This window comes from Gouania willdenowi, unplaced genomic scaffold (assembly GCF_900634775.1).
Source record: "Gouania willdenowi unplaced genomic scaffold, fGouWil2.1 scaffold_73_arrow_ctg1, whole genome shotgun sequence".
Classification (NCBI taxonomy): domain Eukaryota; kingdom Metazoa; phylum Chordata; class Actinopteri; order Blenniiformes; family Gobiesocidae; genus Gouania; species Gouania willdenowi.
In genome coordinates, this window is record NW_021145239.1 from 1 (window position 1) to 17850 (window position 17850).

Sequence of the window (17850 nt, forward strand, 5' to 3'; positions counted from 1 at the left end):
CACTCATCGCTGTGGGAAACAATGGAAAGCAAGCACACGATCAAATGACGCGGGCCTGTATTGCCATAATCTGTGAGCTCTGTGAGTAAACACACACACACACACACACACACACACACACACACACACACTTGGTGTAGCTGGAGGTGACCTCTTTACTCTGCAGCCTTGAAGAACCCAGTGCTGGTGGCACAGCGAGGTGGCCTCAGCACCATTCTGAGGAACGTGACCAGCTGTCAGCTGAGTCGCATCAATGAGGCTCTCATGACCACCATCCTCCACCTCCTAACCACCCACACACCAGGCAGTACATCCGTGTAGATGTGGAACTAGAGGTGCTGCTCCATCAAAAATATATACTTATAAAAGTTGTGTGTTTGTCGACTTCTAAAACAAGTGTGTGGCTTCCTCAGCAAATCCTGGCACCTTACACAGACTTCCACTACCAAAACCCTGCAGAGGAGCGACCTAAGTGAGCGGCAAAATGTCTGAAAAACACAAATGTCAAATGTTTTATTGTAAAATAAATGTTTGGTTTTTTTTCCAGGGAAGAAAGGGATGATCAATTTACTGCCAGTAAAATGTCTCTCGTCGCATCATTTCGCTCCTGGTCAGGTAAACGTTTCAATTCAGAATTTCATTAGCTTGATTACATTTGTATGACAGCGTTTTAGGGCCACGTTAAAATAAAAAGAAATCTGAGCAATACGAGATTAAAGTTGTAATAATTTGAGTTTAAAAGTAATGATATTTTGAGATTAAAGTAATAATAATGGCTTCAATTTATATAGCGCTTTTTTTTTTTTTTTTTAGAAAACTCGTTACAGAAACCATTATCCATTCACACCAGTGACACCGGTGGTGGTAAGCTACAATGTAGCCACAGCTGTCCAAAGTCATAATGACAGAGGCGTGGCTGCCATTTTGCGCCTATGGCCCCTCTGCCCACCACCAACATTCATGCACAATTCATACCCATTCATATGAGGCAATGTAGGTAAAGTGCCTTGCCCAAGGACACAATAACAATAACTTGGGATAGAGCAGGATTGACCACTTTCATCCACTTCCTCCTCCACTAAAGAGGCAATTTGCTCTAAATCAGTCTGGTTCTGTAGATGGAACAAACGCAAACGTCTGCGAAGTTGATTTAAAGCCGAAAGGCTCAATATTTCACCATGTTGAAACCTAAGAGAAGCAACACAGACAAGTTCCTGTTTGTATTTCAATTTTATTCACAATCATATATTACCATTTTATTCTCAAAATAGTACGACTTTATTCTTGTAGTGCCCAGATAATAATTTTTTTTTTTTTATGTGGCCCTAGTACGCCGTCGTACATTTGAGATGTTTTAGGTCAACCAAAGTTCTCTTCTAGATTAAAATTTTGACAGAATGCAAGCAAACAGGCCATCTCATAGTCCTTCCTTAGTGCTGTTTGTTGCGTGATATGGCTCACTGAAAACTTGAATCTTGAACCTAATGTTTTCTAAAATACCAAATGATTATGACCTTTGTTTTATTGGTACATGAAACATTAGCAGTGGACAACCAAAGGTGTCGGTGAGACTTGGTAAATGCATGAGGTGTGCCGTAGCATATGACAATACATTAAACACAGCTGTATCTGAATAGTTATGGTCTTTATCTTTATGAGTCACATCTCAGTCTTTGTCCTCTACCATTCAACACTTTATTGTTATTGAGTTTACAGTATCTCTTCAACTGTTTCTAACGCCACGACTTTTTACCCCTCAGGCATCATTAACCTCTGCAAGTCAGGCAACTCTGGGATCCAGTCTCTGATTGGCTTACTGTGTATACCAAATATGGAAGTGCGGGTAGGTGATCTCCTCAACAGTCACGTATCAGCAGATTAAAGGGCACAGTTTTCACTGGCTGTCTTTCTCTGCTACTACAAAATACCATGAAATATTAGGAGAATGTCTTTTTTTGTTGTTTTGAGTTGAATAAGTCTGTTTTGTAAGAATTTTACATTTGTGATTTGTTGGGAATAAATTGTATTCAACGTAACACAAGATTGAAAACATTTTTAGGGCCCCCCACCACAATTGAAATTCAACAAAATGAATAAAAAATGTCCCCTATATTAAAAAAAAAAAGTTAAAAGAATTGGTGACCATTCTTCTTCAAACTCATAAAAATTACATAAATTGTGCTATCACTAATTTTAGAACATTTACATTTGAAGCCACACGGACTCGTGCGTCACACAGCAGCAGCTGTGATCATTCATATGCTGCTGCACGATTAAATAAAACTGACAGACGCAGACTTCTGTCCACGTTGGTCAGAGTGATTCAACTATTTTCATACTATGTCCAACGTAAAGTCACAGTTTGATCCACTACATAGTGAAACAAGCTGTCATATGCGGATGAGGATGGACCAGAATCTGTTCCCACACATATTTTAATGAGGCTCAGCTCAGGTCGCTTTTAACAATTTATATTTAAAACTGCTTATTATGGAAGCCAATAGTTCTGTTTCACTGCAAACATCCCTCTGTATTAAAGCAGGATGCTCTGCGGGCGGATTATTTCCTCATATCTCTAGCATCTAACTCGGTCACGCTTTACAGTGATGATGATGATGATGATGATGATGATGATTAAGGAGAGAGATTTTTACTGTGACTCAGACAGAAGAATGCAGCCGATCCTCAGTTACACTGCAATAATCTGATCAATGATTTGATCAAATCAACCTGTTATATTGTTTATCAATGAAGGTGTTCATTTTAACGGATTTCAATGACATTTACAAGCATTGGAAAAACTCCAGGTTCCATGATTTCTAGACAGCCCAATAAAATGACATCACCAGGTCCTTTCCTTCAGCCCGCTTTCATTCACAGACTACGCGGTTTTGCTCGATTTACGCACGGTGGGCGTGTCAGGAGCCTGGACCGGAGAATATGAGCAGGAGAGAAGTGCGTAACTGTAGACGTGCAAAAAAGCACTTAAGTCCAGACGGGAGAATAGACCCTTAAGTGAGTAGTTGAGTGAGTAGATTTAGTTAGTTGAAATGATATCATTCCTTATGTACCGTAGTTGATTGTATCTAAACTAAAAAAAAATATTCGAATGACTTAAATAAAACAAAAACTAAAAAATAGTTTTGACAGACCAAAACTTCGAAGAGATCTAAAATTGCTGCTAAAATGACAACTGGTTTACAGTAAAAGAATGCTTTAATGATTTGACATTACAACCGGCTCCTGTAATTTAATTTTAAGTGTTTGAGTTGTCTCACTGATTTGTCTCCCACAGAAAGGTTTGTTAGAGGTGTTGTTTGAAATCTTCCAATTGACTCTACCACGTGCATCTGCAGACTTCCATGAAGCCCTTACAAGTACAGGTTAGTAAAACACCATCACCCTTCTCAGGGTCTGATATGATGATCTCTGTTCTTTGTTCAGACTCAGGTAGATTTAAGGACAACTGGAGGTTATCTGATGGATTTGTGGCATCAGAAGCTAAAACGGTTTTGCCACAACGATCTGGATCAAGGTACTGTAACATACAGAGAGATGTTCTAATTCGGCAATGGGCAACTGGTAGCGCAGGGGCCACATGCGGCCCTCATTTTAGTTTTGTGAAATGAATCCAAAAACATATGAAACAACTACAAATATAGACAAAATTATTCAAAATTATCTTTAAAAAATGACAGAAAAATATAAAAATGACAACGAAAACACACAAAAGACTCCAGTCGTATATAAAACAACCAAATGACCCAAAATTACTCCAAAACACACAAAATGACAAGAAAAACACACAATTATTTGTTTAATGCTCACATGAATGATGATAATATGACAATCACATTACACTGTGAATGTGAAGTTGCCTTCCTCTGTTTTAACTGATGACCTGTGCTCCAGGCCTGACCTGATGGACAACTACCTGGCTTTGCTGCTCTCTGCTTTCATTAAGACTGGCCTGTTTGAGGTATTGTAAAAACGAGCAGAGAGGTTGTTTGAGTTGTGATCTCTCTGTCTGTGTGACTCTGTTTCCGACCTTCCACAGGCTCTGGTTGATGTGATCACCAGCAGCACTGACGTCATATCCATCTGGGCCACAATCCTGCTAGGAGAACTGCTCCATATGGTATTGTTCTTTTTTCCAACTCTCATTGATTGCATCACGTTTGTGAACACAAATGACTTCATAATGACTGTGTGTTTACAGGCCAACACTATTCTCCCTCACAGCCAAAGCCACCATCTGTACTGCCTACCCAGCCTGGTGAACATGGCAGCCTGCTGTGATTATCCACCTGAGAAAAGACTGTGAGAAAATCTTTAAAATTAAACATTTTAGTGAAAGGAATATCTTTATGTTTCATGCGTTTGTTTTTCTTCTTGTTACAGACGAGCGAGTGCTGCGGTCAATGACCTGAAGGACTTTCACCAGAGAAAGAAGCGAGGAATCAAACCCACCAGCTTGTTCTTGGACCACATTCTACGCACAGCTGTTGAATCCCAGGGCTGCAAAGACACACACTCAAAAACTCCCAAAGACATTGTCATTATCAAGGTACACACATTACACATACACAGGTCAGCTATTGTATTGTGTTGGCCAATGTATTTCTTAGTGCTGTCAAGAGATTAAAAACATGGTGTGAATAATGAATTATGCTCTGTAATTAATTCATCTAATTAATCACTTTTTTAATCAACTTGAGATGAAAAAAACAGATTGTGGCAGATCAAAAGTTTGGTATATAACAAAGTGACTTTATGAAGTCTTTTTTTTTTCTTTTTTGACCAGACTTGTAGCCATTTACATTCCACTATATGTGAGACGAGTCCCTAGGGCTGCTGTCACCTTTAGTTTAGACCAGGGATGCCAGAGTGAAACTGGTCAGGGGTCCAGGTTTTTTCAAGTGAGACCTCAGGGGGCCGAAATACACTTCGGCCTGAAAGACTAAACACTGACTCAACACATGCATATGCTGCTTGAAATTATTCATGAAGGCCAACACATTAAAAAACCACAATAGCCTCACAATGAGGTCTACAATTACATATCAGCCTAAAACAAGTTACCCTCTGAAAACGTAACATTGTTCCATCCATTCAAGTAGCCTAGATTTATAAATTAGAAATGCAACAAAATAGACTCGGTGCCAACAAAACACAGTTCCTATAAATAACACAAATGTAAACTGTAAATTACTTTGATCATATTTATTGAAGGCTTGCACATGAAAACATGCCAATGCATAATTAAAAGAAGGCCAGGCCAAGTAGGCCTAAACAAGTCACAGAAAGTAAGTGCCAGAATAAAGCAATCCAACAACAGGCCAAGTGACTGAATATCCAGTAGGAATTAGAAAAACAAATGCCAAATATGACTTATCCTAAAACATTACATTGGCTCAATAACAGATGGCACATCAACATTTCCAGTCATCACCAGTGAACTCCAACCCACATTTCCACACACCCATGCCTATGGCACTAGCCTACTATACAGCCTACATCAGTCAACCACAACCCCTTTTATACCCTTTTTATTTTTGTTATTAATTTTTTAACTATTATTTTAAACTCGATTACAATTATGTTGTCAATTACTAAAGTTCAATTACAATTCATCACAACTACTTAGTGTGAAAAAAATTACCTCATAAAACTTAACCTTTTTCTTATTTTAGCTTTCTGTTAGCATCTCTTATGATAACGGGTCAGTTTTATCCCTTGTCCTAATTTAGCTATAAAACACTATCATCCAATTTGTTTTGTTATTATTTTTGGTGTGGGTGTCTGTGGCCATTTTTCTGCCAGTATACCCCCAATTTAATTTTTCATTTTAATGGTAAAATGATCCTCAAAATAACTGACAGGTGCTGGGAAAACGTGATATGAAACACATTTTAATAACTGTTAACTACATGTGTGTAAGTTATATAACTGGAACATGTTTCCCCAGGTTTGTGCTTGATTAAATTGTAAATTACAGTTTTTATAGAATTCCCATGCCAATTACAATTACAAAGTCAATTATCTGAACTCAATTACAATTAAATTAAGATTTCAACAGCAACAGATTTTTTCAATTACAATTACCAACCCTACCAAACCTGTCGTATTATATACAGTATGATCTTTTCATTGAGCGTGTCATTGAAATTCACTGCAGGTATCCTTTAACTGCAGGTGTGGAAGTGCGTCATTAAAAAGCAGCAGAGAAGTGAAGATTTCTTTTTTCGAAAAGAAAAGACAAAATGTTTCTAAAGTGTGTTAACTGTGTAATTAAACACTTGAGTGTCTGAATTGATCTGTATTCTGTAGGACTATGAAGACAGTCTGTTGAGCCTCGTGAGAGACAGTCACGTTCTGAGCCATAGGGAGACCATGGACTGGAACTGGCATCATATTGAAACCATTTTAAAGGTAAAGGTGCACTGGTCTTGACTCTATGTCAGTCTTGCATTAAATCCCTGTGAAGTAGTTTAGGTGAAGGGAAGTTAACCTTTATTATCTTCTTTTCTATGTTTTCTTTTCTAGTGGCCACATGTTAGTCTGCGTGGCAATGAACTCATGCATAAGTTGGTATACCTGGCCACAAACTTTGAACACCGATGATTATTCTGTCTGATAAACCGTCCATGTCTTGTTGCACTTTTTGTTTGTGACAGATTCGTCCAAAGGCTGGTGTTCTTCTACAAGCCCAGTCTGCAGCTGTTTAGCGACCTGGAGGTGGAGCATCCCAAAGGCCGACAGCTGACTGTGGTTGGGTGTCAGTTTGTAGAATTCCTCTTGGCATCGGAGGAGGTGAAGAAAAACTAAACTAAGATTTCTGCTATACAAATCCCATGTCTCAGTGATTGAAACTTTCCAGTACAAAAACAGTTTTTTGACATACCAACGAAATTATCAAAGACATTTCCTTCATGGATTTGGAATCCTCTTCACTAAACAGTAATAGGTGTCCTACTGAAGAATCATACGCGTTATGATCAGGTTAATGTCAATGGTTAAATTCTTTTTTTAAAAATACTGATAACTCTACATGATTTAATCAAAAATGAGTTGGTGCAGATTTTATGATCCAATTGTCGTTTTCTCTGGCTTTTTCTTAAGGCTGTCTTCTAATGCCATTATGTTTTCAGGATGGTCAGATGTACTTGGAGGACTTGGTACGAGACATAGTCCACTACCTGTTTTTCTCTGCTGGTCACAAAGACAAGCTGAGCAGTCGCTTACTGGTCACCCTCAGCCAGAACTACTTCCTTTTCCTGGGGATCCTGTCAGCACACCCTCACGGTGTGAGGCTGCTAGAGAAGGGCAGAGTCTTCCAGTGGTGGGTGGCCTCATCAAAATGTTATGATATTATGCATGCTTTGAAAAATACATCAGCTCTATATTTGTCATGTACATTAGGGTGGTTCATTAAAGCATTGGAAAAAAAAGTTTCAGGTAACCTCGATTAGAACCCTGCATTAGCTTTTGGCCTCCAGAAGATGATTTAGAAAGACATTTGGAAGAAAAAGGAGGTCTTTTAGAGGTTGCACCCGCTGCTCAAAGTTTCTTGGAAAGTTACTGATTACATGTACATTATACATGAATACCATTATGGAAAAGGAAACGTCAGAGATTCCACCAAAACGTTGTGACGTCTTTATTCAAGCAGATTATGAAGGGAAGCAGATCAGTGATTTTGTCACAACCAGCACAATACATTTCTTTGAAACCCTTACACCAAGGTGTCAAAGAGCACAGGAACATTTTTGTGTTTTGTGCTGGACTTTCTCAGTAACATTTCCATGCAAATTTCAGTTTTTTTTTTATTTTATAGTCGGGAGCAATTTTCAAATGTCTTGTGCAACCTCTATATATTTATTCATTTGCATAAAATGTGGTGCAAAATAATTTGACAAGATATGAAACCAAATGAACTAAAAGACGCCATTGCTTTTCAAGTAACACTAATGACTCTTAGACAACATTGCATAAACACAGATTTGCTTCATGATTCTATATTAGCTGTTAAATGTTACAGTTTCTAATTATCAGTTCCCTTATTTCAGATTGTATTGCTTTAATGATGAACTTCCTTGTTGCTGTATAATCAGTATATTCTTCTGTGTTGCTGTTCCCTCTGTTAGCCTGCTGGGGCTGTGCTCTTTGCAACATCAGGAGCACCTGCTGAAGCTCACTGTTTCTGCACTGGATTACAGTAGAGATGGTTTGGCTCGAGTCCTTCTGTCTAAAATCCTCACTGCTGCTTCTGATGTAAGAGCAAACAAAGCTTTGTTCTAACCCTTCAGTCACTTCTTTAGACAGATTGGGTTTTGTTGAATTTACCGACCGTTTATTGTGTAAAAAAAATCCTTTAACTGGACATTTTTAATGCTGCAGCTGTACAGGCTGTGGTGTGTTTAATAGACAAATGACAATAATAGAGTACTTTTCACCATTAAGTTGAATTAATCTTATTAGGGCAAATGTTTGAACTGTGAATGTAGCACTCCAGTAAATGTTATCTATCTATCTATCTATCTATCTATCTATCTATCTATCTATGTTTCTTTTTTATGTCTTTATGTGTTATTTATTTGTTTTTCAATTTATATATATATTTATATTGTTTAATTTTAGATATTTTTCTGACTTTTACTAATCGGACAACTTACAATTGGAGGTGTGCAGCCTTATTCTCTTATTCTTTTATTTGTTTTTTTTTTTTAAATATTTCATTTTTTAAGATAAGATTAGATAAGATAAGTTAAGATTGTAAAATAAGTATAAAAAAACCCACTTCACACATAGGAAATGAATAAATGAAACATGAATAACAAGGGTAGGATAATAATGCTAAAAAAACACTATAAAATCAATATTAAAGATATTCATAACAATAACAAAAGCATATGGGCACGTGTTTATGATATAATAATGAAGTGAAGTGTAATATCTATCTAATACATACCTGTCAAGTTTTGGATTTGAAAATAAGTGAAATTTTCTGGCGCTCACTACGAGCCGTCACACCCGTCCAACCAAGCTCCAGTATCCCTTATATTTTAAGACAAGTGTACAAGAAATCTAAAATAGCCACTTGTCAACCACTTACTAAATACAATTATGTGATTAGAATCTGGTAGGTCAACCTTTATTAACATTGAAATGCTGTGAACATTCCTACTAGGGCTGTACAATATGGACCAAAACTCATATTTCAATATATTTTCTCAAAATGGTGAAACATGATATAAATCTTAGATAATTTTATCCAATAAAGTCTGACCAGAAAGACAATTCTGGGTTAAATTTGCTGATGCAAAATGCTACACAGGAACATTTATTAACAAACAGATGATCAATATGTGCACTCATTAATCCATCTAACTGAGCTTTACATGTTGTTCTGAGAAGTAAAAGCAGCGACTCCTAAAACTAGTATTTTGATATATAATAAGCTATAATATATGCATACACACACATATATATATATATTGATATATGAAATATTAAAGTTTTCTATATCGCCAAAATAGAAAACTCGATACATCTTGAATCTCGATATATCGCCCAGGCCTAATTTCTGAATTATAAAACAGCCTAAATTAAAACATAAATGGGTATATGAAGCACATGTGTTTATTTAATATACTTACAGTTTATATACAAGTCAACACGTTGAATATTTACTGTTAATTTCACATTGCTTGTCTTTAAGTTAGACTCACATTTTATTTTTTTTTACATATTTTCTTGTAATTTTTCATGCTCACTCATGTGTTCTCTGGTATTCACTAATGACTTATTAGACACATTTATTACAGATTTTACATTCTTCAACAGTTTTCAAAGCAGTGTATATTTGTGGCACTTGTGATTGGCTGATTTTTCATGGTGACTTACGTGGTTCCTTCCGCTGTTATTAATCTAACAGAACGTGTAACTGTGTCACATCCTGCTGCTCTTTAGGAAGGTAAACTCTATGTCACATTTCACAACGTATTTATACCAGTTCTTTGTCTTTTTCGCCAGAAAATTGGTGATTACGTTTCAAAACATTCATTTTCATTTTACTTTGAAATCACCGCGGAATCAACGCAGGTTACACCGGACGGAGAGGGGAAGGGCGTTTGAGCAGCTGCACACTGTCACTGATATACTAGCAAAGCTCTCAAGTCTCACGCATTGGATGTGAGACACGCATTTCAACCTGATGTGAGGAGTGGGTGCACGCGCACGACTGATGCGCCTGTGTGTGTGTATGAGACTGCGCCCACGGAGGATAGATGGACAGGTAGCGAGACACACGAACACACACACACACACAAGTGGGTGTATGCGAGCGGCTGATGCACATGCGTGTGTGTGAGAGCGCCGGCCTAAGAAATGTTAAATGCTAAATAAATAGTTTATTAGTTTATTTCTACAAATGTATGTCTTTTATCAGATTCTACCTAAACTGCCGCAATGGTACAAACTTTATTTTGTCAATTTATCGTGCACATATCCCATAGAATTACACCAGGGAAATCGCACACACACTGTTACTTTGCACTCGCAAATATACCCCTTTATAACACTACAGAGTACAACCTTCAAACACATTCTTTTGGTCATAATTGACAACTCGACTTAAGTCACCTGTTATTATTAAAAAGTTGTATACAGTGCATACAACTGACAGCAGTTCAGTAAACTCATCCATGAATTCTCCAGAATATTTGGGTCTCAACCAGTCTGCCAAAAGTCTTGTTGAACAGCTAGATTCTGCATATGGTACAGTGCAGGATGGGGAGGAGCTGTATGTGAAATTTATGGACACCTATCAAGACAGAGATGAAAGACCATCAATCTATCTTCAGCGGCTACATGTAGCATTAAGCCTTGCACTGAAAAGGGGGGGAGTTCTAGAACGTGATTTATCCAAGCATTTGTTAAATCAATTTTGCCGGGGTTGTTGGGATAATACCTTAATTTCAGAACTCCAGCTTAAACAAAAGAAAAACAATCCTCCAACATTTGCTGAGCTGTTGTTACTTCTTAGAACCGAAGAAGATAGAGAAGCTGTCACATTTTCAAAGCAGCTGTGTTTGTTCCCTGTAAGGAAGCAGAATGAAGCGTCCTTAGAGATGAAAGAGATCCTGTTCCAATTTTACTCTGTTTGCAGACTGTCAAACAATTGACTGGTAACATTAGCAGCAGCTGTTTTTAAGGCATTTTTACGTTTGAAAAGTAACCATGAGTGCAGCTGCTCTCATAGGAGATCAACTGATCCTTGAAGAGGACTACGATGATGACTACATCCCATCTGAACAAGAGATCTACGAGTATGCCAGAGAGATCGGCATTGATCCAGACAATGAGCCAGAGCTCCTGTGGCTGGCCAGAGAGGGCACCGTGGCCCCTTTACCTCAAGAGTGGAAGCCCTGCCAGGATGTGACCGGCGACATTTACTATTTTAACTTCTCCTCTGGCCAGTCCACGTGGGATCACCCGTGCGACGAGTACTACCGCCGCCTTGTGGTACAGGAGCGTGAGTGTAACCAGCAGGCGGCCCCTGCAGGGGAAAAAAAAGAGAAAAAGAAGAAGAAAGAAAAAAAGGAGAAGAAAGAGAAGAAGAAGAAAGAGCCACTTCCAACCCCGAGAGCACTGAGAGCGCTACCATCTCCGCTGGGTGGCTTGGCGCCCCTACGAGAACTGGATAGTCCTTCCCCTGAGTGTAAGCTGGAGCAGCTAAAGGACGATCACAGGAGAGAGATGAACCACATCCGAGAGAAGTACCTCGATGAGGAGACGAATCAGAGGGAGCGCCTGTTCTCCGAGCTACAGGAGGAAAGAGAACGTCTCCAGGCCTCACACGTCGTTCAGCTGGATAAGCTTCGTGTGCAGTTCAGCTCACAGATCAAAAAGATTCAGCTGGCACACGCTCATGAGGAATCCAAGCTGCAGGATCGATCTGATCAGTTGGAGCGGGAAGCCAAGAAGCTTTATACCCAAGAGGTTTTGCTACAGAATAAGGCTGCAGATCTGAAGAGGAGGAGACAGGAACTGGTAAAAGAAGAGGATGGAGCAGACAGGATGATGGAGGCTTTACCTCAGCTGATCAGAGAGACAGAGCAGCTGAAGGAGGATCTGATCAGGATGAGAGAGGAGAAGCTTAGCGCCCAGAATCTCCTCGTCACAGCTAGAAAAGACCGGAGTAAGTTGTGGGTGGAAGAGCAGAGGCTGAGAGAGGAGAGGGACAGAGCCAGGGAGGACAAGGAGAAACTGGAGAGCAAGGTGGCTCTGCTACAGGAACAATGTGACCTTCTGAGCTGCAGAGTCAGTGAACTGGAACAACAGAATATTGGGGTGACCGTATCGCCCAGATCAGAGCACAACAAAAAGACAGAGGAGACGCTGCCCTCCAGTGGTCAGAAAGACGCACCGCTACACATGGAGGACCTGGATGACCCCCCAAGGTCTCCTGTGCCAGACAGCCCCAGCAGCAGGGATGAGTTCCAGCGCTACATCTCCTCACACGACAGCTCCATCCACAAAAGCAAAGTGTTATTAGAGAAGGAGTTGGTTAGACGGGCAGCTCTGCAGGCCGCCCAGAACGGCTACACCGAGGAGCTCAGACACCAGGAGTTTTTCTCTGGACTGGGCGCAGAGAGGAGGGTAGTCTTTGACGTGACACTGTCTGACCTGAGCAGCGCTGTGGATCCCACATGGAGGAGCTCCGCCCATTGTCCCAGACAAAGTGCAGGAACTAGCAGCGTCTCAGCATCTGCTGGGATGCTGTCAGACTCGCCCTGGAACTGGAGAACCCATGGCATCTCCACAGCTGCGCCTGTCTTCAGCACCCCCTTCAACAGCAGCCTGAGGGCCTCTGAGCAGCTGATTCAAAGCCGCTGGAGCCAGATTTTCCCAGCAGCATCCATTAGTTCCAGCACCTCAAGGACCACATCGTACACACCTGTTGGTCATTATGGTCTTCGGTCCTCACAAAAACCAGTGGGAATGGATGATCAGAGGCTGCAGGGGCTGATCGAAAGCAATAAGAAGTGGCTGGAATCACGGATGAAAGACACCAACATACCTTTACTCACTCGCTATGATGCTCCCTCTGATCCAACTGGGACTGGACCATGACAACCAGATCAGAGTCTACCATTACTGAGAAGAAGACAACCACACATCGTAAACATTTGTTTTCATGCAAAGATTTATTTCTCTACGTAACTGATGTATTTTTTTACAAATTTTTTTTAATAAAAATAGTAAACTAAAAAAAATAAAAAATTACTACTGGTAATTAAAATTACACCACACATTACGACATAAAAGCTACATAAATGTGGTGAGCTAGCTAGGAGGGTTTGGTACAGTATTTAACGCACAATATATATATATATATATATATATATATTTTTTTTTTTTTTTTTCCTCACTGGACAACATTCAAACTCAACCAGTTTCAAAATGGACATTTTTGGAAGCCTTGAGATTAAGATATCTAATGCTGTTCTCATTCGTGGTGTCTCTGATGCTGATGATGAGGAAGTAACAGAGTTCTTAGAACGTTATGGTGCTGTTCACCGTGTAGTTACAATAGATTCACCGGGCTCTGAATACCACAATATGTTGGTTGCAGAGTATGCCTCTGGTTCAGCTATGATGGCGTCATTGCCATTCGTTTTATCCACGTGTGAAGGAAATATTGGCAACATTAAAAATGTATCTAAATTTTACATGATGGGTGCAGGAAGTTTAACGACTAAAACTTATTTAGATGATCTTAAACGTGTAGCTAAAATGAGTGTAAAGAACTATGCTGAAATGTTGACTCAGGTGATGGCCCAAATCAGCGAGTCCCTTTCTGAGCTTCATTTTGGAAACCCTGAAAGAGTTGAAGAATCTGATAACAAAGGAAGTTCAGAGTTACCTGAAATGGCTTCTGCTTCAACATCATCACAATCTACTGAACCCACTGTAAGACCAAAAGTGCAAAGGTTTTCCAATCCTATCACCGCCACTGATATAAATCCACCAGAAATCCAACACTATGTTGTAGAACATATTGTCAAAAGTGAGGATGCAGCAATTCACCCACGTTCATCTCACCGTCTGCGCACCTTTTCTGGGAAAATTCCATGTCCGCTGCATTAAGTTGATTATGATACATGGCGCTGTGGGGTGGATCAGATTCTAACTGAGTCAAATTTTTCCGAAATTCAGCAGTCCCGACTCATTCTGGATAGTTTACCGCCCCCTGCTGCTGATATCGTAAGACACTTGGCAAGGCAAGGCAAATTTATTAGTATAGCGCATTTCATACACAAGGCAACTCTATGTGCTTTACATGATAAAACATTCAATTGTTTAAAATCAATAAGAACATGTAAAATGATCTATAAAATCAATTAAAATCATCAGTAAAATCAATTAAAATCATCACTAAAATCAATTAAAATCATCAAAAAACGCATTACATCAACAACATGACCAAAAATCTCTCTCTCAATCATACGCAGTAGAGAAAAAAAGTGCCTTTAACTTTGATTTAAAAATGTTCACATTAGATGCTGACTTCAGCTCTGCTGGCAGTTTGTTCCACTTCTTTGCAGCATCACCATGTTTACTGTGAGCTCTGGGCTCCACTATCTGACCTGTGTCCATAGATCTGAGAGACCTCCTGGGTTCATACCTGACTAACATCTCACTTATGTATTCTGGACCAAACCCATTCACAGATTTAAACACCAGCAGCAGAACTTTAAAGTCTATTCTGAGGCTGACTGGGAGCCAGTGTAAAGACTTTAAAACTGAAGTAATGTGCTCTGACCTCTTTGTTCTGGTTAAGACCCGAGCTGCAGCGTTCTGAACCAGCTGTAGCTGTTTGATGCTCTTTTGGGGGATTCCTGTCAGAAGACCATTACAATAGTCCAGTCTGCTGGAGATAAAAGCATGGACCAGTTTCTCCTGATCTTTCTGAGTCTTTAAAGCTTTCACTCTGGAGATGTTCTTTAGGTGGTAGAAGCTGTTTTTGTGATAGATTTGATCTGACTGCTGAATGTAAGATCTGAGTCAATCAGAACACCAAGGTTTTTGACTTGGTCTTTAGCTTTTAAAGATTGAGACTCAAGATGATTGCTGACAGCAGTCCTCTTTTCTTTGTTACCAAAGACAATCACCTCCATCTTGTCATGGTTTAGTTGAAGGAAGTTTTCACTCATCCAGCAGTTTACTTTTTCTAAGCAGTCACACAACACCTCAATGGGACCATAGTCATCTGGGTTCAGTGATAGATATAGTTGTGTGTCATCTGCGTAGCTCTGATAATCAACCTTACAGTTCTGTAAAATTTGTCCTAAAGGAAGCATATATAGGCTAAACAGAAGGGGTCCAAGAACAGAGCCCTGAGGAACCCCACAGGACATTGGTTATCTGTCAGATTCAAAGTTTCCAATGCTTACAAAATAACTTCGCTCCTCCAAGTAGGACTTAAACCATTGCATTACTTTTCCATTTAGTCCAACCCATGTTTGCAATATGTGCAACAAAATTGTATGATCTACAGTGTCAAATGCCGCACTTAGATCCAATAGAATGAGAACAGATACTTTTCTGGAATCAGTGTTCAACCTTATGTCATTGATCACTTTGATCAGAGCAGTTTCAGTGCTGTGATGAGAATGAAAACCTGACTGAAATTCAACAAATATTTTGTTGAATGTTAAGAATTGACTCAGTTGGTTGAAGACCACCTTCTCAATGATCTTGGCCACGAATGGAAGGTTGCTGATTTGTCTATAGTTAGCCAGTATAGAGGCATCCAGTGTTCTCTTTTTTAAACAGAGGTTTCACAGCAGCTACTTTCAGGGATTTTGGTACGGTGCTTGATTGGAATGAGCAGTTAATTATCTGACACAAATTAGTGACAATTGACTTTACAACAGTTTTAAAGAAGTTTGAGGGTATTGTGTCAAGGCAACACGTTGATGGATTCATCTGCTGAACAGTTTCCTCTATTGTTTTTGGGTTCACTGTAATAAACTCTAACATTGTAGTTGACTCATCCCTCAGTGATTGAAGCTGTTCAAGCTTTTTGTTATTTTGCTGGTTTGTTCTGATGTTTGACCTTATTGATTGTATTTTTTTCATTGAAATATACAGCAAATTCATTGCATTTTCCAGCTGACAGTAATTCAGGGGCTATCTGATCTGGGGGGGTTGTGAGCTTTTCAATTACAGAAAACAACATGTGAGAGTTGTTGACATTTTTGGCAATAATTTCAGAAAAGCATTGCTGTCTTGCTTTTTAACAAGCCATCATTGAATTTTCGTAGACTTATTTTGTATAGTTCTAGATGAATTTGGAGTTTTGTTGACCTCCATTTACGCTCAGCTCTTCTACAGTCGGATTTCAATTTCTGCATTATCTCAGTCCTCCTCCAAGGTGTTTTCTGTGTATTTCGTTTTCTCTTAGTTTTGATAGGAGCCACCACATCTATGACATTACAGACTTTTGTATTAATCTCATCCAAAAGATCATCAACTGTCTCACCACTCAATGTTGGTGTCATTGCTATGGCTTCCATGAACTGTGCACTTGTGTTGTCATTTATGTACCTTTTCTTTAAACACACAGAAGTAGGGGGAACAGATGTTACAGTCTCTAGGTCAAAAAAGACACAGAAATGATCAGATAGAGCTGAGTCTCTTACATCAACAGCAGAGATATCAACACCTTTAGAGATAACCAGATCCAAAGTGTGACCTTGAGTGTGTGTCGGACCAGTCACATGTTGTATAAGACCAAAAGTGTCCATTAAAGCGTACAGTTCTTTGGCAGTATTGTCCCTATTATTGTCTACATGAATATTTAAGCTCCCACATGAATACATACTTCCGACGGGTACTGTACTAGTAATAATAATAATAAAAAACGATAATCTAAATATATACGTAATATGCATATGATGTTTATGCAAATGTATGGTAAAAAAACAAAAAAAGATAACTCCGCCCACCCACCAGAGGAAAATTTGACAGTAGTGTATAGCCACACCACACCTTGGCCACCCCATTAACCTGGATATGCCATGGGTTAGTGTGTGAAATATGCAAGTGAAAAAGATTTGTAACTTCCAGTCCTTATAGTTAGACAGTCTGCAAAGACCAGCTGAAATGCATGGGATTTATGAAATTTTCATATCTCACTAAAATAAAAAAAGATGTCATATCAGAGTGTATGTGAGAGAGTCCTAAAGCTTCAGATGTGCTGAGCCCCAGTACTGTAGAGGTAAAAGGACAAGGATTGGATTTGATTGTGCAGAACTAACACCATGACTTACTCCTTTCTGCTGTGATCACAGGGCAGCAGGCTGTATGCCACCAAGCACCTACGGGTGCTGCTGCGCGTTGGGGTGGAGTTCTTCAGTAACTGGGGCATCGAGCTGCTGGTTACTCAGCTTCATGATCGCTGTATGACTGTTTCCATGGAGGCACTAGATATACTGGACGAAGCCAGTGAGGATCAGGTGAGTCACAGACAGAATGGAACATGACCAATGGAGATTAATGATTGGTTAACTCCTGTTGTGGTGCTCCTCAGACTGTCCTCCATGCTCTGACAGAGATGAGACCGGCTCTCCTACACTTGGGTGACAAAGGCATGCTTCTGCTGCTTCGGTAAACCCTTTTCTTTTCACATTTGCTCATAGGAAAACATCCTACTGTGGTTGTAGTTACTTGGGTGGCAGAGGTGAAAGTAACAGATTACAAGTACCCACGTTACTGTAATTGAGTTGCTTTTATGGGTGCATTTTGAGTATATTTCTAAGTCAGTAATTTTACTTGTAC

At 39.5% G+C, this 17850-nt stretch overlaps 1 protein-coding gene across 1 annotated transcript in view; it reads left to right on the forward strand.

Annotated features, from left to right (window-relative positions):
* Positions 1-8: 8 nt before the first annotated feature.
* The window catches only part of LOC114460811 (rapamycin-insensitive companion of mTOR-like), a 29911-nt gene continuing 12069 nt past the window's right edge, over positions 9-17850 (forward strand). Inside the window, 19 exon segments of the mRNA XM_028442687.1 lie at positions 9-81; positions 167-283; positions 286-335; positions 414-472; positions 548-615; positions 1761-1843; positions 3296-3383; positions 3445-3535; positions 3913-3979; positions 4058-4138; positions 4220-4320; positions 4402-4567; positions 6331-6432; positions 6547-6587; positions 6678-6813; positions 7152-7342; positions 8148-8274; positions 17364-17528; positions 17603-17679. Coding sequence (XP_028298488.1) covers positions 45-81; positions 167-283; positions 286-335; positions 414-472; positions 548-615; positions 1761-1843; positions 3296-3383; positions 3445-3535; positions 3913-3979; positions 4058-4138; positions 4220-4320; positions 4402-4567; positions 6331-6432; positions 6547-6587; positions 6678-6813; positions 7152-7342; positions 8148-8274; positions 17364-17528; positions 17603-17679 — 1847 coding nt within the window. The 5' untranslated portion in view covers positions 9-44.